Source organism: Triticum aestivum, chromosome 7B, assembly GCF_018294505.1.
Source record: "Triticum aestivum cultivar Chinese Spring chromosome 7B, IWGSC CS RefSeq v2.1, whole genome shotgun sequence".
NCBI lineage: Eukaryota > Viridiplantae > Streptophyta > Magnoliopsida > Poales > Poaceae > Triticum > Triticum aestivum.
Genome location: NC_057813.1, coordinates 16,190,335 through 16,212,846, shown reverse-complemented (window position 1 = coordinate 16,212,846; position 22,512 = coordinate 16,190,335). Strand labels below are relative to the sequence as shown.

The following is a 22,512-nucleotide window of genomic DNA, read 5'->3' as shown; positions in this document are numbered from 1 at the left end:
TAACATGTTAGGACATTAAGCGAGCTCCCCAAAATTTAACCGTATGGATACTCCGGACGCCCCCAAATCCCAACCCATATGTTATCCCAACATGCGGTCCCAACACGAAAACCCCACCCCACGACGCACACTTCCCTTTCCTGCCTTACCACTCAGTTTCCCATCTTAGCAGGTGATTTCTCGCTGGGGTCTTCTCCTTTAAAACCGGATAACGCTCACCTCATCTTCGCCATGGTGCCCTCTCTCTTTCACACGATACTTATGGACCGCTCGCTCATGCAGTTTGCTGCAAAGAATCTCACATGAAATGTTATACATATGTCACATTGGTTCACTATCCTATCTATGATGTCGTGACAGTAGTTTAGAAACTCTCCTAGCACTCCAAATACCGGCAACAAAATCTCCAAATATATAGCATCCGAAGCTACCATGAAATAGGACACTAAACAACATTTGCAGCAAGCAATCAATTTATGCACCAAGCACACTGAGCAGAAGCAACAAACTATCAAGATTTTTTCTACTCACAGAACTGACAAATGTGACTAACTCTGTAAGAAGCTTTGCCTTCAGAACCTAAAAATGGTATAGTCCCATCACTACTTCAGCTGCTCTCTGATCTCAATAGAAAACATGGAGATCGTCTAAAAAACAGAGTACACTTTGGCTGCACTTAAACAAGCTTGCTAAAAAGAAACTTCTCGGGTGACGTAAGAAAATATAAGTAACTTCCACTTGACAGTCGCATCATTTGACATATAGATTTTCAGTTAGCATGGCAAGTGAAGTGAGTCTATTGATTAAATTACATAGTTCATTGTTAAATGGTAAAACACAGATTTAGAAGAGTTGCCAATGCACATCTGTCAAATATGCTGCTGTATACTTATGTGAGCTGCCAATGATCATCATCATCTGTCAAATATACTACTGTATACTTATGTGAGCTGCCAATGCTCATCTCAAGAAAGGATTGTATACCCAAAAGACCAGACCTTATACGGGAGTTATTCTATGAAACAATTTCAAAACGGCTCACCCTGTATCCACTGCTAGTAGTGTCCATAAAAGAGCTCTTTTCCCCTACATCGGCGAGTTAATACTTTGATCTCTACCAACTGGAAGCACAGATAACTATATTTAAAAACAGGGACATCTGCTATCTTCATGAGTAAATAAACAGTAAAAAAGCAGAGGACCAAACCCAAATATTTTCATGAATGTTACAGATCATTTTTGTTAATGTGTAAGTACATCAAACATGTTCCAACAAGCAGGAAAATTGCAGAAACATACAAATGATCAGGCGAATATTTGAGAGCATTAATTTTGATCTCCCTCCTTATTGATTAGTAGACAGAATATAACATTCAATCTTTCCATGTGCAGCTGCTGGCAACCTCTGTCATTTAGTGAAGAGGTGGTAGCTGTGGTGTCAGCAAAAAAATAAAAATAAAAATGCATTGATGTATTGCAAGTTTCTTGAGACCAATATAATAGCTTTGAAGATTTCCTACACAAATCCCGGCCTCATGGCATTCCAGACGGCCTATGTAGATGAAGCAAGTGCAACCATATCTTGTAAAAGAAAGATATATCAGCTTTGCAAAGGTACTCCTAAAAATATCTCAATTAAAAATACACATCTCTCTATGGTTCCACCTTCATCATAATGTTACAGTCCTCAAGAATTTAAAGAGAAAGAAAGGTTTCCACTTATACTCCTCTTTTTATGTGTTGTGTCGTTCTGTTAGTCCACTGCATATGGAATATATTCTGTGCTTCGACATATTTCCTGGTAATATGGAAGAAAGAAATATATTACAAAAATCATCCATATGTTAGTCAAAGGCTGAACAATTACTATTATGAAATAGAACAATATTAGACGTGATGGAAGATGGTTTCAAAAACACCAACGACACGCACTCGTATTTTAAAGTCTTCATAGTATAGAGTTATCTCCCTGCAAGTTGTGTGTGCTAAATAATCACGACACTTGGATAGCACCTACACATGGGATTATATATTCAATCCACATAATCAGTTCGTCTGCTTCTATAAATTAAGAATTACATAAAGAAGTATGTGTCTATCTAGTAGTACTCCCTCCGTCTAGAAGCGAACAAAAGCAAGCACACAGGTGATGCCTATTTCTTTGCAACAGATGTGTGTCGCCTGATGCAATGTGGGGAAAACAGTATGTATATAGTGATTTTACCTCAATAGATATTTTGGTAGCTCCACTCCATAAGTATGAAATTCGTGATGTTGAAAACCTGAAAAAAAAAAGGAAAATAATGATCTCGGTGGCAATTGTGTCAGCTGATGAATAGGTACGACAGTTATTTGAGGATTACAACTATTCTCTCCCATTGAACAATGGCTTGAATTCTTTCAAGAGAGAACCATACAGTAAAAAGCTTCAGAACACAATGTACTCTGAATCAGATCATATTCAGGCCATATACATCGAGCTTATAGCCTTATACTACCAAAAAATCAGCTAGAAACCTAGCAAGTATCTTCAAGGATCAAGAACTTGAAAGAGGAATAATCATGTATCAGGGTATCTTTGTTTTGAAAAGAACACATCCTGTGTGGAATGTGGCTGGTAACATGTGCTCATTGTTCAGGGTGTGTCGAGATCTGCAAGTATTAGCACAAGAAACTCTTCAGTTGTAACACAATCTACCAATGCCTGAAACAAATAGAATTATTGAAATGGCCTACCATCAAATGTGTTGAAACCTAACGAATCTAAATCTAACAATGTCATTCTTGTGAAATATCATCAAAAAATAGTTAATATAATAAATAAGATAAGTAGACACACTGAGCAAAACATGAGAAATATTTTGCTTCTCGTAATACAATGATCAAGATACAAATGCAATGATTAGAGGGGACACAAAAAAGGCCTTGGCATTAACTCATATGAAGTGAAATAAATAACAGGTTTGTGTTAACACTCCAATCTGATGCATAAGAACTCTGAATTAAGCATCACCAAATCAAGAAATACTTGGTTCTATAGTCCCATGCATGAACATTTCTACACTTTCAAGTTTTTGGATCAACGACAATAAATAAACAAAGCATCTAACAAAAAAAACATCATGCTACGAAAGCATTTCCCATGTCTTCTGTTATTAGGTCTATACAGGATAGTATTAGTCCAAAAAAGTGAAAGAGTGTAATGAGAAGGTCTAGCAAGTATATATATACTTTTGCTAAGCTGTGAATTTATGGTTACAGAGAAGATCCTAGAACTGTAGAGTCAACTCACATAAAAGGGAGCCAAACAGGGAAAGCCATTAGAGACAAATAGTCCTTAAATCATCCTTCAGATAGCAATGTTGGAATTGATATACATATTGTAATAATTTCCTTTAAACTGCAGTTTTTTAAAATGAGCTCATTTACTGTCGGCTTGTCATATTTAGGTGCAGTCAAAAGAATCCAACTCAAAAGCTAGCAAAGCTCCATCCTGGATACGACAGAGTACGGGCATATTTAAGCATTGACTGCTTGATCAACTGTGGCTTGTTAAATATTAATTGTACCTAGTTAAATAGTAATTGTCCCTACTTACATGGTATAAGGAACACTTTCTCAACAAATGCAATGCTTCGGTAACTATAGACCATAATGCTTCAGTAACCACACAGTTTTTCTCTGTTTAGTTGCAAGAACAGGGCGAGTAGAAACTTTTTTTTGCCTTCATTACCTCGCAGACTGAAATAGAAAGTGAGGCACCCTGACTCGATGTTCCTGAAGGCGCCCTCGCTATGGCCTAGTTCACCCTTCTCAGGGCCAGGAGTAAAACCACAACTTGCCTCCTCAAAATACCAGCAGCACCAACTCATCAGGCATGCGTGCAGGATAACAACATATCATTCAGAGTTCAAACCAAGTAAACAAACATATGCATCAGGCACTGGTGCATCCAAAGTTTAACTCTATTCTCCTCCCATTTAATGGATGAGGCAAATCTTTTGCCTCCGTTTCGAAAAAAAAAGTTTAACTATATCAAGAGCTAAAAACAATTAGCATGTCATATATGGCAATCTGTAAGAGCTAAAATAACAGCCATATAGATACCAGACCTTACTCCCTTACAAGACAGCGTCATAAAAAACTCTTAAATCAGCACCAGGATCAATTCATCACACCAAACCAGTCATCATGAACTGATGATACTTGGGGTAACTTGTCCAAATGAAAATAAAATTAAACCATGGTGGTTCAGTTTCAAATAAAAAGTGCATATATCAGTTCGAAGTGGACTCGCCACGCGTTGACTGAAAAATAACTCATGTGCCAAGAAACATAATCTTACATCTGACTTTTAACAGTTTAGCTGACAGCAAAATGGCTCATTCAAATCAAGCAAATATCTAAGATGCAACCTTTATTTGTCATCAAGCACTGAAGAGCTTGTTGCGCATAGATTGATGCCCAGGAGAAACAGAGGGGGCTAAAAAACACAACGCTCAGTGCTTGTAGATCTGGCCATAATAATTGTGAGGTGTGCTATTATGACCACCACAATACCATGGGTGGAAAAGCCACTTAAACTTTCAGTTTAGAACAATACATGAACGAGCTTTCTAACTTCTAAACTATGCATGCTTGCAAAACTAAAAACCATACATGACCACAAGTTTGCTGCAACAAATTCAAGAAGAATTCGCCACAGCAAACTGAACCTGAAAGATAACCGATATATATGATCCATGTTGTAGGACACCGTACACAACAAAAAGGAAATGAAGTACGTACTATTATGCATCTGAACCATATTGACTACTGATGTAACCTGTGTTGATGAATCTGAAAAGGCTGCGACTTGCTCGGAAATTCAAAGTGCGTCATAACAAGCTTGATGGTCGGCCGCACACACTCTCGAAGGCGACCAGGGAGAGGTCGATGCAGGTGATGCCGCCGCCAGCGAAGCCAGAAGTTCCAGCACATGTCGCTAGTTGCCGCACCTGACCTCAAGGATCTGCAACACATCAACCCACAACATATGCTCAAATCAGTAAATGACAGAGAGTCCCACACGAGTGATATCAAGAATCAGTGGTGGATGCAACTTCCAGAACGTGCATCAAGTGAGCGAGTTCCAAATCATCTAATCACTTACAAAGAGAAATCTGTCATGTGACTGAATACCACGTCTCAAAGATGACCATGTGGGTTGAGGCACGAGCAAGGGTGAAGGCACCATTGTTTTGACCATGCTGTGACAAAAAGAGTGATGGGAAATTAGGAGCACAAGCAAAGGTGTTTGGCTAAATTCAAGAAATCAATCCAAATCACAGAGTGGGAAAATTAATCTAATCTTGTCAAGGAAGACTTCTCCAACTCCTTCAAAGACTCCTGCAACTTTTGCTCAGGGGCTTCACCATGCCACCAACTTCTTCAGGTGCCAACAACATGAACAGATAATGGGGTGGGAGGAGGAAGGGAACAGAGAAGGAGGAGGGAGAAGGGAGAGGAGAGAAGAGGGGGAAAGAGGAAGGGGTGGAGATACCTGTGATAACGGGGAGGCGGCAGTGCGGGACGGGAAGACTCGCCGCCGGCGGGCAGGATGAAGAGCTGGCGGCTCCAACCCTAGCTTGCGCGTAAGAACTGCAACCGTCGCACACAACCAGGGCATCCATCGTCTGCCGTCGTGCTCCAGCGAGCCGGCGACCGAGGGTTGCCTGGAGCGGAGGTGGAGGCGACCAGAGCCGGCGGCGGCGCGGCGCCGAGGTTGGTGTGATGGCGAGCTCGGGCGTTGAGGCGGCGGGGCAGAAGCTGCAGGAGACGGCGGGGGGACCTCGAGGCCGAGCTCAGGCCATGGCTTCCCTGGCTCCAGAGCCCGTGGCGGCGCCGGATGCAGCGGCGGGGCGAGGAGGAGGCCGGCCGTCGGGGAGGCAGGAGCTCCTCGTCCCCTCGATCCAGATCGGGATTGAGGAGGGAGCAACAGGGGCGCGAGGGAGCGGGCGATAGGTTTAGGTTTTTTCGTCGCTGGTTAACCTTCGTAGGTCTTTTTTCGTTGGTTAACCTTCGTAGGTCTATTTTTTTGTATGTGGATGGGTGCGGGTTGGGGCCTCAGGAGGAGGTTTTTTCGGTTTCTGGTGGATAAGTCAGAGGTGGGAGGAGGTACCAAAAAAAACCATGTGAGGTGGGACGAAAAAAAACCTGAAAGCGAGACTACCAACTGCTGCATTAGAAATAGAGACTACTAGCTCATCACAAAATGTCCGGGAAAAAGGGCGTGGTTGTGGGGAAAGCAATCGGCATCTCCTCGGTCGGTCCGTCTCGATGTGGCCACGTACAACTTGTTTTTTCTATACTCCATATCGTTGCAAGGAGTACCACACACGCCTGCATGCCATCCTTTTTTAAAAATATATATATACTCCTTCCGTCCAAAAATACTGGATAAAAAGAATTGTGAACTAATATACGCCTAGATACATCATTTTTATTTATTTTGATAATAAATATTTTCAGACGAAGGAAGTATATTCTAGTGACCCCGAAAGAAAATCTAGTGGTAATACTGAAGCGTGGATCATCCCGACTGACGACGCCATACAGGAGTGGACAGATAAGATCTCGATCAGTGACGTGGTCCAGAGCCAGCGACAGAGCCCATGGTTTTTAGAAGAAGAAAATATCAGGAATTCCTGCGTCTTAGGAACCACCCAGAAGAACCAGGGCAGGGGTACGTGTCCAGTACAACAACATACAGGACCCAAAAAACAAAAGCAAATTGCACTCGGGCCCTCGGGACCCTGCACGCCGGAACTCGCCGTGCTGCAAAGCAGCAGCCTGAAAACGAAACCACGATCCATGGTCCATGGAAGCGACATCACAATGAACCTTTTTAGAGCAACTCCAACTGCGCGACATATTTTACCCGTGGGCGTTTGTTTGGGTTGGCGCGGACAGAAAAGTCGGTCCAACGCATCGATTCAAACGGATGCGCGTTCGCTTTTCGTCTGTCTGCCGATCCATTTCCGGTCCATTTTTAAATCGGATTTGCGTTGGAGCGGACATGAGACGGACGCGCGCGCTTGCCTTCTCCTCTCCCCCGGTTCCCTGGTCGATGGCAGCCTCCACCATTTTCCTCCATTTTCCCCAAAAAAACATCCCGCCTGCGCGCGCTCCTGCCACCCGCCATGAACGATGACCTCGCCGCCGTCGTCGGCCTCGCCTCGTCCGGCATGACGACCGCCCCATCCGGCAGAGGCAAGCCTCGCGCCCCCCGCAAGACCGCCGGCGCGCCCAAGCCGAAGAAGAGGCTGACGCCCGAGCAGCCGGCAAAGGAGTCGGCGAAGAGGAAGGACCGGAGGCACACGGCGGGCGCGAGGGACGAAGCCATCGCAGCGGCCGCCGTCGCCGCCGCCGCGCAGCAGAAGGTCACCAACGCCCTCGTCGCGGCGGCAACGTGGGAGGCGCAATATATGCTAGGGTTAAACCCTAGCCAGCACGGCCTCGCCAGCGCTGCCATGGCCGCGGCCAGCACCGACTCATCCGCGTTCCCTCGGATGGTGCTGTCCGACTCGCCCCACGCGTCGGCGACGCAGCCGATACCCGGCTTCCACGTGTAACATCTCAAAATTATAAATTTTCGAATGATATATTAAATAAATAATTTTGATTGCTTGTTTGATTGGTGTGTGAATGATTGAGTGAAACTGAATGCAATTTGAAATCTTTTGAAAGTTGAATGAGAGGGAATGAAATGACTTTCCCAGACTTTCACTTTACCTTTTGATGTCCATGAATTCAAATTCATTTCATCACAAAACCCTAGAGTGAAGATGACATGACTTCTTCCATTTGAAATGAAAAGGGATTTAAAAAAAAGATTTGAATTCCACCAAAAAGTATTTCAAATTCACAAACTTTATGCAACTCAATGATTTTCAGGAGAGGGGATAAAATGACTTCTTCAATTATATAAAATGTGAGTTGGAAGTTAAAAAGAATCAAAGAGTCATTTGGAAGTATTTTGAAACCCCCTTTCAATTTGGAGTTATTTGGATTTTATTCAAATTATTTTTCTCCAAAAATAAAATACATGGAAAATAGGGTAAAATGATTCCCTACAGTAGAAAATAGAGAAAAAATATTTGAAATCATTCTGGTATTTAAAAAAATATTGGGTTTTATTGCAATAGTAGCACTGTTTGCTTTATCTAAATTTTTGTTGATTTTATTTGGAGTTGAAAATATGTTCATGTTTTAGGATTTATTTTTCAAAGAAATTGATATTATATATATATATATATATAGTTTTTTATTTATTCCTCTGTAGTTTTGTTTCTTCTATCTGCTGTTTTATTTTTATATATATTAAAAAATGTTTGTTTTCGGCCGCAGCCCAGTAGCTCCCCGCGGCCCACTTCTCCCCACAGCCAACCACCGCCAGCCGGCCTGCCCCGCCCAATTTCCCTACGCGCCGGTCGCGCGCACCTTCCTCTCTCTCTCTGTCACTAACGGGTGGGACCCGCACCCATCTTCCTCCTCCACACGCAACCGCCGCAGCTGGATCGCGCCGCCGTATCCCGTAGATCGTGGGATCCTCTTCCCCCGCTTTGCCCCCTCCTCCAAGTTGACCCCCCCTATATATACTCTCCCCCTCGACCCATTCCCCTCTTTTTCCCGCACCGCCTACAACCGCCGGAATCAACTGCCCCCCTCACCATCAAACACCGTCGCCCCCTTCGAGCTCGCCCCGCTCGAGTCCGTCGTCCCCGACCCTCGTCGACTCCACCCACGTGGCCGATGTTGTCGTCCGCATCTCCTAGAGCCGCCGCCATTGGCAAAGGACCACCGGAGCAGCTGGAGGCATTGACCCGAGCCGCCGGGACCTCGCTGGAGTCACCCCGCCGCCGCGGTGAGCTCTCTCTCCCTCCTCGTCCGTGTGATCTATTTTATACGGCCCTGATTAGATTAGATCGAATAGGTAGGTTTTTTTTATAGATCGGTTTACTTACGGTTAAGTCCGGTTTAGATCGAACTGGCATCTCCGGTTTTTCTTTATTGTCTGCGTCGGCTCTGGTTCCCTTAGATTGTGAATGTTCACCGTTCAGTATCCATGGTGCACACCTCCAGCGAAGCAGGAACAGCCACGTGACCTATGCCCGATCCGTAGGCTTTTGGGGTTTTTTTAGATCTGTTTTATTTTCAGAAATAGTTTCTGTTTTAGATTGTTAATAACTTTTATGTTTTAGATCCAAATTGAGTGATTCTTTTTGCATTGTGTCACAAATTTGTTGGAGTTTCTGTTTGTGTACTTAGTTTTCAAATTTGAGTAGTTTAAATTTGAATTTGATAAAAATTCAAATCACTAATTTGCTCATATTTTGAGTTTTACAAAGTATTTTTGATTGATTCTTTTTGCTACGGTTTTTTATTGTTTTGTCTATCCGGTAGCATATAGTGATTTATTTTTAGTTTATTTTAAATTAGGGTTTTAGGAAAAATAGTATTGTTTTAGTTCTAGTTTTGTTTTAGTCTTTTCTTTATAGTTTTAGTTGTTTTTAAATTATTTATTTTTGTCACTCTTGACGAATTTATTTTTGTTTCTGGTGTACAACAGTAGATAATTTTATTATTATAAAAATAAATTGTTTAGTTTTATATGAATACTTGTATAGGTCATAGTTAGAGTTCAATGTTTGACTATATAGATTTTCAACGGAGTGACGAATAGTTCTATCAAGTCATTATTCTGAGAGCGTTATATCTTCATCAAGTAATACCAGGCAAGTTCACTTTGACCATGTTTTTCATACCTATGTTTTATTTGCATGTAGTAGCACCCTTTCAATAATCCCTCTAGTAGTGATATTGACTTCTTGTAGTTGAGTAGAATGTATGAGGTAGGAACCCATCTCCCTGTTACCAAGCCCGGGACGTTATATAGTTTTAGTGCTATGCTAATGTAGACAGGGCTTGGTATGAGTGCTCGGGAGTGGTGTGAGAATGGAGGACTCTACATCAATGACAGCAACTTCATGATGGCATCTGCAAGGACTGCATCTTCAAGACCTCAAGACAAGAATTCAATACACACTACTTGGTGGAGGACGGTTGACGGGCACCCTGGAGCAACCAGTGGATGGTCGGGATGCATGGAGAAGCGCCATGACATCTTGTGGAAAGCTTCACCCAGACTCAAAGAGACGGAAGAATACTTCATGCCCAGAAGCTTACATGTGCTACCGCAAGTCAGTATGGGCTCTGGCTTGGTTGGCCTTAGTTGTGACTCTGGCTGGGACGGTGCTAGCAGATGTAGAACTACGGTAGGATTGGATGAGCACCAGACAGTGGTCAGGGGAACTCTTCGGAAGACCATGTTTCGGTCGTCTTATTCTCAAACGCCCTGAAGTGCGAGAATGTAAAAAGAGGGATCAAATCTTGGGGTAAAGTGTACAAACCTCTGCAGAGGGTTTAAACCTAATCGATTAGCCGTGTCCCCGGTTACAGACAACTTGAGCCTCTGGACTTGGATCTATCTCGGAACTCTCAACACTGGACTAGTAACTTAATTGTGGGCAACTTATGATGTTTTGGGTATGAGACATCGGTTGGCGGAACCATGTCATGATAGAAAACTCCATAGTACACACTCCAGTTATTCCTTTGATGTAGGAAAAATAAAACTAGCTTTTTATGCAAAACAAAACCCAGACACAGTGCCACAAAGCCATATTGCATATAGTATAGTTTTATCATCTGTTTTCTCATATTGTGATCTTGCCGGTACACTCAATGTACTGACCTACACGGCTGCAACGTATCATGTTGCAGGATTTCTTCGACGAATAAGAGTTCCGTTACAGGGTTACGGTCTACAACAACTTGCCGATGGCGTTGATGGGACTCCACACCCGATTGATTCTTTCCGCTGTGACTTATGAGGTATATATCAGTCTTACGTTATTTATATATGTGATTGCACTTTGATATATACATTGATGTACTGTGTGTGCTAGCATACTGATCCAGGGATGGCACAGATATACAGAGGCTTGACCGTTTGAGGTCGGGTCACTACACCACGTCTACCCACAGGCCTCCCGCCTCTCCGGGGAGTGCTCGGCCGAGGTGAGCGTGGTCGCGCCTTCCATGCCCGCGCCCGCGTCCATCGACCTCAATGCCACACCGATGGCCGGTGCCTCGTCATCCGGAGGCACGAGGAAACGCGTGCAACACATGCCAACCGACATGCTGCCGGACGCACACAACCTGTTCGACAGAATGCCGGCCTCCTGCGACAATGACTACATGCAGAACATCATCTTCGAGGGTGGTGCACCGACCGCTGGCGGTGCCTTCGGGGTTGGCTACGATCCCGACGAGACACAATGCCAAGACGGTCGAGGGTCGTTCACGCCGTCCATCTTTGGTCAAGATCAGGTGGCCTTCATGCATGATTAGGTCGGCCTGGACCTGGGCGGCTTCCCCCTCGACCATGAGTTTTCGGAGGACTACATGCAAGAGGAAGATGATGAGTGCGACATCGAAGGGGAGCCTTTGTTCGAAGACGAGCTCGCCAACCAAGCCGGCGGGGCAAAGCCGAAGCGCAAGAGCAAGCGAACCAAGGCTTACACAGTGGTGGAGGATAAGCTCCTTTGTGAATGTTGAAGGGGCATGGGCAAGACCCCAAGACCGGCGCCGAACAAAAGGCATCAACCTTTTGGATTCGTGTCCACCATGAGTTTCATGAGCGCAAGAAGTTTCTGCCGTACCAAATCCAAAGCACACGCGGGTGGGTGTCCATTTCAAAGCGATGGAGGGTGATCCAACAAGGGTGCAACAAGTTTTATGCCACTCTTGAGAGCGTCAAGGCCCGCCCCGTGAGCGGCATCAGCATGCAAGACATGGTATGCTAGCAAGCGGCCCTGTTTTTTGTGTCATTCCGTTTATGCTTGCGTGTCCATTTCCCTATCCATTTGCCAATATTCTTGCATGAAATACATTTTTAGGCATTTTAAGCTTTGGAGGCATTCAAGGTTCAACACAATGGCAAGTGCTTCAACCTCTCCCATTGTTGGAGGGTCGTCAAAGACAAGGAGAAGTTCAAGGCGCAATATGCCGCTCTCAAGTCGCATGGGGGGAAGCAAGCCGTGGAGGAGGTTGGGGACCGCGAGAAGGCACGACCGCTGGGGAAGACCAACTCCAAGAAGGGGGACAAGCGGGATGCGGCGTTGAATGCCTTGATCGCAAGCGTGGAGGGCATGATGAGTAAGGACTCAAGGGAGGAGGAGCGCCGGTGATACAAAGAAAAACAAATGAACGCCTTCATGGACATCCAAAGGAGGAGGCTTGAGATGGATGCGGAGAAGTAAGCCAAGATGCTTGAGATGGAGGCGGAGAAGCAAGCCAAGATGCTAGAGATCGAGGCCGCCAACGCCAAGAACAAGGCGAAAGAGGTGGCTCTCTCGAGCATGATGACCGGGATGGAGATCATGAAGGTGGATCTCAACACCGTGTCGCCAAGGAAGAGGTCGTGGTTCGAGAAGATGCAGGCCGACATGCTCAAATTCGACGACGAGTGATCTACGGCGGAGAGCGCCATCCTTTTTTTATGTCGGGAGGTGTGCTGGCATGACCACGGGCCGCAATAGCGTGGTCGGACTCAAGTCTCACCCCTTTTTGTGTGCTAGCATGTGTGTCGGCCGTTGGCAAGTGCGCCGGCATGAACTGTGTGGTGTTTTGTATGTCGGCGCTGGCATGGTGCCGGCATGAGCTTCGGGCGATGACATGGCATCGAGCCTTTTTAAAAAAAGTGCGTGCAGACACGCGTTGGGCAGACTGCCGACCAAATCTCAAACGGGGTGAACGCCGAGCGGGCGGCCGATCCAAACGGACAAAAAGCGGACAAAAACAATGTCTGTTTGGGTCGCCCAGTTGGAGTTGCTCTTACAGGCCTGTGATAAAAAAAATCTCCTGACATAATGATACCAGAAACATGGTCTGAAATTTGTGAATTTTACTGTTCAGAAAAAATATGGATCGTTTGCTTGAGTTTCAGGCCAACTTCCCTCGCCTGATGTTTTCAGCGCCTCTCTGGACACGATAGACACTTAGACAGTCAACCAGACACTTTCTTTAGTTATCAGTCAGATCTCGGTGACAATAAGGGTGTTAGAAGGGAGAGAGGGATTGGTGGAATGGTTGTTGTATTGCTTGAGCCTCGTGGGCATATATATAGGAGTACAATCATCTACTTGGAGTACAAGACAAGCCAGAACAAATCCTAGTCTATCTCGTCTTTCCTAATAAACATTATACTCAACATCCCCCCGCAGTCACAACGGTAGCGATGAAGACGGTGAGACTGGAGAAGAATCCGAAGGCAAGCCGACGGACACCTCCCCACAGTCGTAACGGTCGACGCATCACGGAGTCGTGACTGGAGTGGCAACCGACGAGTTGCTCAAGCAAGGCGATAGCCCTTTGTGCCGTTTGTTGAGGTAGCCGAGAGCGTGGGTGGTAGAGCCGTGGTCGAGGTAGCGTGCGAAGAATGCCGTGGTCGATGTCCAGTCGGGGTAGCCAGTGTCGAGGAAGTCGCCGTGGAACCGCGGGCGCAAGGAGGCGCCGAGTTAGCCGTGGGCGCAGTGGTGTCGAAGTAGTGGTGCGCCACAGGACGGAGATGATGTTGACGACGCGTCGCGCCGGGGTTGCCAACCCCGGGAACACATCATAGACGAAGGCACGTGCGGTGTTGCCAGCACCGGGCATGCATAGACGGACAAAGACGAAGTTGACGAAGCGTCGCTCCAGACTTGCCAGGCCCGGGGACACGTCGTGGACGAAGGCACGCACCGGTGTTGCCAGCACTGGGCATGCAGAGACTGGGACCTGCATGAGCTGTACGCCATGTCGAAGAAGTCGGAGAGGCCAGCAGAGAAGGAATCGACGACGATTGCAGCGTCGATCTGCGCGGGGCCAATGTCACCAACGGTGGTCGGAGTAGACGAAGTGGTCAGGGTAGATGACGGTGATGCTGGCGACGGGCTGGTGCTGGACGAAGATGAAGGAGGTGGACGGGCGGCTGCGGCGGTTACGTGGGTAGCGGCGGCGGCAGCCAAAGAAGAGCGGCGGCGGCGGCCTGACGGCGGCGGCGGCGGCTAGGTTAGGAGCGCGGCGGCGGTGCTCGAAGTAGGCGAGAACCCTGACAGCTTGACGAAGACCGGCGCGGACGATGGCGTTCCCGCGCCAAGGGAGACGGTGCGGCGCATACCATGGAAGGTCGACGCGCAGAGACGACAGAGTGGACCATGGGCCGTGGCGCTACGACCCGAAGGGGCGACGCAGCGGCGGCAGGCGCGTCGGGGCGACGGCGGGAAGACCTCGGGGCGCGGCGGGGACCGCGTGCCGCGACGCTGCGGCCCGAAGGGGCGACGCAACGGCGGTTCGCGGGTCGGTGCAACCTCGGGGACGGCCTCGGGGCGGTGACGGGGACCGCATATCGCAACACTACGGCCCGAAGGGGCGACGCAGCGGCGACGCACGAGTCGATGCAGCCGCGAGGAGAACCACGGGGCGGCGGCGCTGCGGCCCGACTTGGCGACGCAGCGGCAGCCCGATGCTCGATCGGTGGAGAGGCGCGCTGAACTCGGGGACGATCTTCACGGGACCTTGCGGAGGCTCGCATAACTGACGGGCCAGGTCGATCGCGCGGCGTAGATGAGGCGGATCGCGACGGCGAGCGGGTGATCAAGCCGATCGCGCGTGAGGTCGGGGACGCCGCTCGGCGGAGGCGTGGTGGCGGCGGAGTCCGAGATGAAGCCGACGGCGGCGGGCGGTAGGGCGGCTATGATTGGCCGCCGCATGGCGCGAGGCCGCCGGGTCGGGTTGATGCAGGAGTCCCGGTCGAAGCAAGGCGGTGACGGCCAGCGTAGATCGACGGGCGGGCCGTCGCGCAAACGGCGGTGGTGAAGGGCCGCCACATGACGCGAGGCCGCCGGGTCGGGGCGACCGGCGGGCCGATGCGCGGACGACGCGCGAGGCCGCCGCTTCGGGGCGACCGATGGACGGACGCACGGACGACGCGCGAGGCCGCCGGGTCGGTGAAGAAGCTGGCCAATCGCGTCGGTGTTGAAGTAGAGGCGCACGGGGTCGACGGCGGCGGTGGGCGACGCAAACCGGATCACATGGACCGGAAAACCAAAAAGTAAACGCCGATCAAAGCGACTGGCGAGAGAGAGAAAACTCGGATCAAAGGATCGGAAAAAAAGACTCTCTAGGACAGCCGGCCAACACGGCCGGCGGACAAACCCTAGGTACGGGCAGCGCGGCCCCCGGCGGCGGTCATGGAGGCCGACCGCCCCGGGGGCGGCGCGCAGGTGCGGAAGCGGCGGCGGCTAGGGTTTAGGATCGACTTGCGATAGATACCATGTTAGAAGGGAGAGAGGGATTGGTGGAATAGTTGTTGTATTGCTTGAGCCTCGTGGGCATATATATAGGAGTACAATCATCTATTTGGAGTACAAGACAAACCAGAACAAATCCTAGTCTATCTCGTCTTTCCTAATAAACATTATACTCAACAACAGGTAACCGGGGAATTTGGTGAGCTCCATGATTATGTATGGCACCTGCTCAACTAATTTGCAGGACTTGTACAGCATTGGGCCTTACAACTTCATGTTGTTCAGCATGGCGCCGATCGTGTGCTACCTGAATTTTCCGCTGGAGCTTCCACATAGCAGGAGTGATCTTGATAAGTGACTAGTTATAGTAACGCCGTCGTCAAGTGCTACTATATACTGCTGAACAACAGCTTGGCCGAGGATAGGTGGGCGCTGCAGGATGCGTCGACCATGCGTCGAACATTGTGGCACCAAATCGCGCATTCTTTCAGTTAACAGCTGTGTAGAATGATGCAGAAAATCATAATAATAGCCTTAAAGTGTGTCCTGTAGTATACATACATTTTTTCTTCTTATATAAGAATTTCCTATTAGCACAGATTGAAATGGCCCAAAAACAATAGGAGGGGAACTTTTGGTCTATGAGACATATGCACCCTATATGAGAAAAAAAATAGTAATTCAACAAAAAGTTAAAAATTCCTGAAAATATTTTTGAAATAAATTTGAACTTCTATTGTACTCGTGGGAAAATAAATCCACAAAAAAAATATCCCTTTGACTTCTTTTCAAAAAAGACAAATTTTTGGCTAAAATAGTGTGAATAGTGACCTATAATAGCAAATAAATTTTGTCTTTTTTGCTGTGAGGTCAACTTTCGTGTTTTTCCGTTGAGATTTATTTACTAGTGCAAAAGTAAGTCAAGTGTTTTTTCAAAATAGTTCTTGCCTATTTTGATTTTTTATTAAAATATTAAAAAAATTCATATAGAGTGTATATACAACCAGGAACCAAAGTGTATTTCACCGAAACAGCCAAACGAACAGGCCGTGGTGGGTCGGCATCCCGGCCTTGGTCCCCGTCGATGAGGGCCACATGCACAACTTGTTGATATCCTCATTTGTTTTCTTTCGTTGCTGCTACACATCGCCCCGCATCTGCATGTCTTTTTTAAAAAAAATTCCTATCCATAATACTGAAGCATGGATAGGTTGCAATATATTTTTATGATATTTATATATTTTGGTCATGAATATTCGGATGAGATTTATAAATAAACATAATTTCTCCGTCCCAAAAACATAATTTCTCCGTCCCAAAATAAGTGTCTCAATCTTAGTAGTACAATTTTATACCAAGGCTAGTAAAGTTGAGACACTTATTTCGAACGGAGGAAGTATATGATTTGTTGTCTTTGATTACTGATGAGATGGGCCAGTTTTCATGCTGTTTCCATGTTGAGATGAAAAATTTGCATGCATGGTGAGGTGACATGTATGCATTCGGAGAAATAGATTAGTGAAGACTAGATATTTATAGATATAAAAAAATTGCAGCATTCAGCCAAAGGACACACTCACGCAGGAGGCACCTAGAAGGGACTAGGGGAGCCACCTAGAAGAAACTAGGGGCAGGTGTCCCAACGCAACAGCACACTGGATCTCCGAAAGAAAACAAATTGCTTACTCCAAAAGGGAAACAAATTACACCAGGTTGAAATTCGGCTTGATTTTGATTGTTCCAAATTGATGAAAGTCCATTTAACCGACCTATGGCTGACCGGACGCCGACCGCCTGTTAGAGCATGTACAACCTGACGCGCCAAACCGGCATCAAACGTCCGAGCGGACCGCCCGACAACGATTTTTTATCCAGACGAACACCTCAAACATCAGGGCTGACCGCCATCCTTTATATCCAGCCCAAATATGGAGCGGATAAGGGGCGCCCGGGCCGCCCGCCACGTCGGATTGACGACAGTTCCCACGCGTAAACGTCCGGAAACCCGGCGGTCCGAAGCTCGTCTCCTTCGTCGGACTGGTGGCGCCGCGCGGTGCCGCTCCGGCGGGCCGCGTATATCCACATTTTTCTTCACCTGTCCGCCGCCGCCGCCACTTTCCACTCCACCTGTCTGCCTAGTAGCCATGCCCCCACGCTGTCGGGTGAGGAGCCAGCCATTTCTGACGCCAGAGTGCCGGCTCGAGCCCCTTGAGCAGATCCAGGCTAGGCGCGAAGCCCGGATCACCGCGGGGCTACCTCCGGATGTGGTGGATCCGAAGGAGGAGGAGGACGACGAGGAGGAGGAGGATGTGGGGGACGCTGGCGACAGGATCTGCGGGCGGAGCAGCAAGCCATCCTCAATTTCCTCTGATCGGAGTCGGCTGCGGAGGCCAGACGGTGTCGCCGGCAGGAGATGGAGGCGCAGCAAGCCGTGGAGGAGGCGGATATGCTCGCCTACATGGATGAGATCGAGCTGGAGGAGGATTAGTCGGAGCCCTTCTACCCGCCCGTCCAGCAGGCGCCCGACACCATCGTCATGGATATCTCTGACGATGAATAATAGCTAAAGTAGTATGTAGGATTTTTTTTGCATAATTTGCATGAATCTATGAGTTAAAATATGAGAGAATCAGATGCAGAGTGGCTAATTTAAGGCGTGACTGGTCGCTGTCCGCGGATACGTCCGGTCATGTCCCCAGGCGTTTGATAGGCCTAATTTGCAAAGCCCAGTGGTAGATGCTCTTAGCGGAAGGGAGGGCATTCCTTTGCGTTTTCTCTTTGGAGACGCCCATACTAAAACAGTGTTGTTCTAGCTGCATAAACGCCATGGGCTATGGCGTTGGTCCGCCAGACATGGAAAAAAATGTAAACGCCATGAACACCGGCGCTGGACCAATGTGTCAGATTTCGGTGAGCTTCTGTAGCTACAGAATAGTGGCCATGTACCAGCACAATCCTGTTAGAGAATTTTTTTTAAGTACGAAAATTGCGTACCTTAGTTTTAGGACATGTACAATAGTGCTATCTTACGAGTGACACGTAGGATAAATGATGAGGTCGAGGGAAAGAACTCGTAAGAAAAGACTTGCTTTCTCTTATTTAAGAGAAGGCAAAAGATGATCTTTTAATACAATATGTCTCATCACATTTTTAGGAATAGCTAGTTATTAAAGATAAGACTAAGAAATGATCCATTATAAAAATTAAATGTAAGACTTAAGATAAGACTATCTTATCAACCACTGTACATGCCCTTATAGAAGAGAGCAGACGATGTAAAAAAGGTTTTGTGCGCAGCCAACAGCCACAAGCCGGCCGAGGCCACACTTAACTCCAACTCCACACACTACGTTAACTCCTCATAAAATGTTTTCAACTCCATTCCCTCCCGCTATCGCCCAAGTGCGAAGCTCATCTAAAATCTTGTTTACAAGCTCTGTAACCGACATAGGTATGGCCATCAAGCGAAATACCCGATTATTCCTTTGCTTCCATAATTGCCAGCACACTAGCATCACCGGCTATCAAAAGCTTTGCGTTTCTCCTTGTCAAGTCGTTTTTGGTTATTGCCCCACCATAGAGAATGATTCCTGAAGCACGAACCACCAGATAAAGAAAGGGCGTCGTCCTCGGATTGGCATCATCAGGACAATCAGTGCTAGTTTCTGGGACCCACAGATAAGAAAAATGCCACCAAAGATTCCCGACGAAAAGTTGGATCGGGTTCCTACTTTGCAAAGATAGTTTTTATTTTATTTAGAGCACGTACGAAAAAAAAAAACTCGTATTATTGAACGGTCGAAGCATCTGCCCAACTTTGTTCAGCCCAGTAGGACTCGACTTTTGTCGCCCAAGAGCAACCAGCATAATCGGACCATTACGGGACAAGAAATGTAAGACAAGGAGGCAGATACAGCACGGAAGATCAGTGATATCTATCCGTCATAATCAGATCAATTCGATGGCACTCTGATGTGCAGCTAGTAGAAATTTCAGAAGCTCCAGCCCGGAGCAATTTGTAACAAGGATGATGACTGAAAATGTTAAATGATTGTGTCAAATGAAGAACATTGGTTCCTTTGTGAGTGGTGACTGTACCCACACTTGGTTCCGTAATGTTTCACGCAATACCCATGAGCTTTGCCACGCTGGCCTCAACTGCGCTGACGATCTACATGTCACTGTCGTCACCAGCATGGCAGTATCAGTTCGGCACCTGTGGTGAAAAAAATCTCCTGGCAAAATGACACTACGAACATGGTCTGAATTTCGTGAATTTTACAGTTCAGACCAGGATGGATTTGTTTGCTGTACACGAGACTGTAAAATTCACCTGAAGCTGACCTGATGTTTCAAGAAGAAAAGTGTTTCTGTACACGATAGACTGTCAGGGAAACTCTTCCTTGAGGTGCCAGACACATATAGGGGACATTACAGGTAACTCGGGCTTGTAGAAATGATGGTTATCATAAATTGAAATGATCAAAATAATTAACGAATTTCGGTGAACTCCATGATGTATGGCGCCTCCTCAACTACTTGCTTTGGGGTTAGCAACTTCGTAGCGCTGTTGTCTACTAGTTGGACGCTGCAGGATGCATCGATCATGTACGTTGACAGAGATTCCGTTATGCTTGAGATGTTAAGGCATCCAGAAGCTCATGATGATCTCTCTCTAGAATCATTTCTGCCATCCAATGAGTACATCAGCCGTTTCGGTTCATATCCATATCTGAAAATACAAGTGTCAAGTACTACTGAATTGGTTGGCCTTCCTCCTTCCTCGTGTAGCTTCCGCCGCTCTGGATACAGTAACAGAGCTCACAATTTTAACCCAAATGTGTACCAGCAAGTTTGTAAACGGCGACATTGCAAGTGCAACGGCCTGCGGAGAAGCCAAGTACTACGTGAGTTGGGATGGAATTCATGCCACAGAAGCTGCAAACAGTATCATAGCAACTGCAGTGATTAGTGGCTTGTACTCATATCTGCCTTAATCTTTCAACAAAACTTTGTGAGACATAGCCACATAGGCTGATCGCAGCACGAGTTTATTCGGAGAGAGTGCTGCTGGCACCAAATTGCGCATTCTGTCAGTTAACAGCGGTGTAGGATGATAAGAAAATAATAGCCTTAAAGTGTGTCATGTTATATACTCTCATAGGCTGATCACAGCACAAGTTTAATTACACTACTTGTTGCTCTTATAATGTACAACTGCATGGTGTAAACTTGTTAGATTAAATGGATAGTACTGAAAGGATCCGACAAAAAAAACTGTAATTGTCAACTGCAAGTTTCTGATCCAGAAGAATCATCATGAAGACAAGAACAATCACAACCAGGAAAAACTCAGCACAAGAATCAACCCCAGAAGGATAACATTCAGCAAACTTAACATCCAATCACAGAAATTACTTAACAAAATCTGAGAAATGAAGATAAAGTAGATCAGATCCAATGCAAATTTCCAACTAGCTGAGAAGGTGAAGTGGCGACTTGTTGATGTGATGCAGGATTCAGCTTCAGCTAATCCACATCAACCTGCCCAGCCAAGTTCAGAAACACATCAAGCAGAGCCGAAAGGCCAAACAAATTCACCTAACGCCTGCAGAAACGTGCAAAGAAAAGTGCAAGAAACTGAATCACACAGGGAGCAAAGATAAATAACAGAGGGCCCCGGCAAAATCGCGAAGCCCATGGGGACATTGCATAATCACTTGCATACTTTCCAAACCTATCACTTGCATAATCAGCTTGCTTCATGTCACAAGAACATTGCAAGAATCACGGAGCAATTTATAATCAAACAGTGACACTGGGGGGACAGAATAAGCATGATAACTGAACTTTTTAATTGCAATTTCATTCAAGCATCACGATACATCATATCAACACCAACAAACAGAAGCGCCCTGAACACATTCAGATCATAGGACAAGAACAGCTACTAGCCAGCAGCGACCCCAAACCTAGGCCCTCTCCCCACGGATGCGGCGGGCGAGCTGGATGTCCTTGGGCATGATGGTGACGCGCTTGGCGTGGATGGCGCAGAGGTTGGTGTCCTCGAAGAGGCCGACGAGGTACGCCTCGGCGGCCTCCTGGAGCGCGGAGACGGCGGAGGACTGGAAGCGGAGGTCGGTCTTGAAGTCCTGGGCGATCTCCCGGACGAGGCGCTGGAAGGGGAGCTTGCGGATGAGCAGCTCCGTGCTCTTCTGGTACTTGCGGATCTCCCGGAGCGCCACGGTGCCGGGGCGGAAACGGTGGGGCTTCTTCACGCCGCCTGTGGCCGGGGCCGACTTGCGAGCCGCCTTGGTGGCGAGCTGCTTCCTCGGCGCCTTGCCGCCGGTGGACTTGCGCGCCGTCTGCTTCGTGCGGGCCATTGGGATGGATGGGGAAGGATCTGGCTGCTGCTGCGCTGAGGAGTTTGGAGATTGGGATTTCACTTGGCTCTGGTGGGTTGGGGGAGAATGGAGGCGGATTTTAAAGGGGGTCGAGGATTGGGTTTTGGTGCTTCGCGCCGTCGCGCGCGATTATTTGGGGGTTCGGATTTCGGCCAGGCGGGCTGGGCGGAGGAGGGTGGAATCTGCGCCGTTGGATCGAGGCCAAATGGAGGGTGGCGATTTGGGTTTGTGGCGTCACGCGGATCGCGATCCGTGTGCTCCATGAGCGATGCCGTGGACAGGTGGATGAGTTCCGTTTTGGCACACCGGTGAACGTGAGTTTCCCTTTTCTTTTCTGGCATTTCGAGTGTACTGCTGCTAGTAGATCAAAATGCATATTTGCCCGTATTTTTTTGGTGGTTTTTTTAGAAAACGTGAACACTTTATACCGAAAAAGGCTTTCGCCCCGCTTTATATATAAAGCAACAACCCACAAGCATCCAGTACAACCACACGCTACGCCATCGCAACACACGCACACACCCAGGACGGGATACAAAGGCGCTGAGCGCGGCAACACTACTCCTAGCACTACCGTCCCGAAGATATGAAGCTACATATGACGAAACATGCGCTCCAAGGCGGCGCCTTCAGGAAGGAAACGACGCCGGAGCGCCGCCACCGCCCGATCCAAGGATCAAAGTTTCCCCCGGAGCCGCATGACGGGCAATGGG

General features: G+C 47.4%; 2 protein-coding genes across 8 annotated transcripts; both read right to left on the bottom strand.

Annotated features, from left to right (window-relative positions):
* Nucleotides 1–1,450: 1,450 nt before the first annotated feature.
* LOC123163209 (uncharacterized) lies at nucleotides 1,451–6,165 on the bottom strand. 7 transcript variants are annotated; one of them, XR_006481785.1, is made up of 6 exons: nucleotides 5,543–6,142; nucleotides 5,153–5,249; nucleotides 3,734–5,011; nucleotides 2,364–2,652; nucleotides 2,225–2,282; nucleotides 1,451–1,798 (listed from the first exon to the last, which is right to left on the bottom strand). XR_006481785.1 is itself a non-coding variant. In XM_044580953.1 (5 exons), the coding sequence occupies exons 2-5, from the start codon at nucleotides 5,167–5,169 to the stop codon at nucleotides 1,754–1,756; spliced, it is 306 nt and encodes a 101-aa protein (XP_044436888.1). In that variant the 5' UTR covers nucleotides 5,170–5,249; nucleotides 5,543–6,165; the 3' UTR covers nucleotides 1,451–1,753. The 7 variants fall into 7 exon arrangements, 1 of the variants encoding a protein (XP_044436888.1); XR_006481788.1 differs by having other exon boundaries at nucleotides 2,518–2,652; nucleotides 5,543–6,141; XR_006481786.1 differs by lacking the exon at nucleotides 2,364–2,652 and having other exon boundaries at nucleotides 1,451–1,581; nucleotides 1,666–1,798; nucleotides 5,543–6,125.
* Nucleotides 6,166–21,227: 15,062 nt separating this feature from the next.
* Nucleotides 21,228–21,876, bottom strand: LOC123161088 (histone H3.2). The gene has a single exon (XM_044578938.1). The coding sequence runs from the start codon at nucleotides 21,776–21,778 to the stop codon at nucleotides 21,368–21,370; it is 411 nt and encodes a 136-aa protein (XP_044434873.1). The 5' UTR covers nucleotides 21,779–21,876; the 3' UTR covers nucleotides 21,228–21,367.
* Nucleotides 21,877–22,512: the final 636 nt, after the last annotated feature.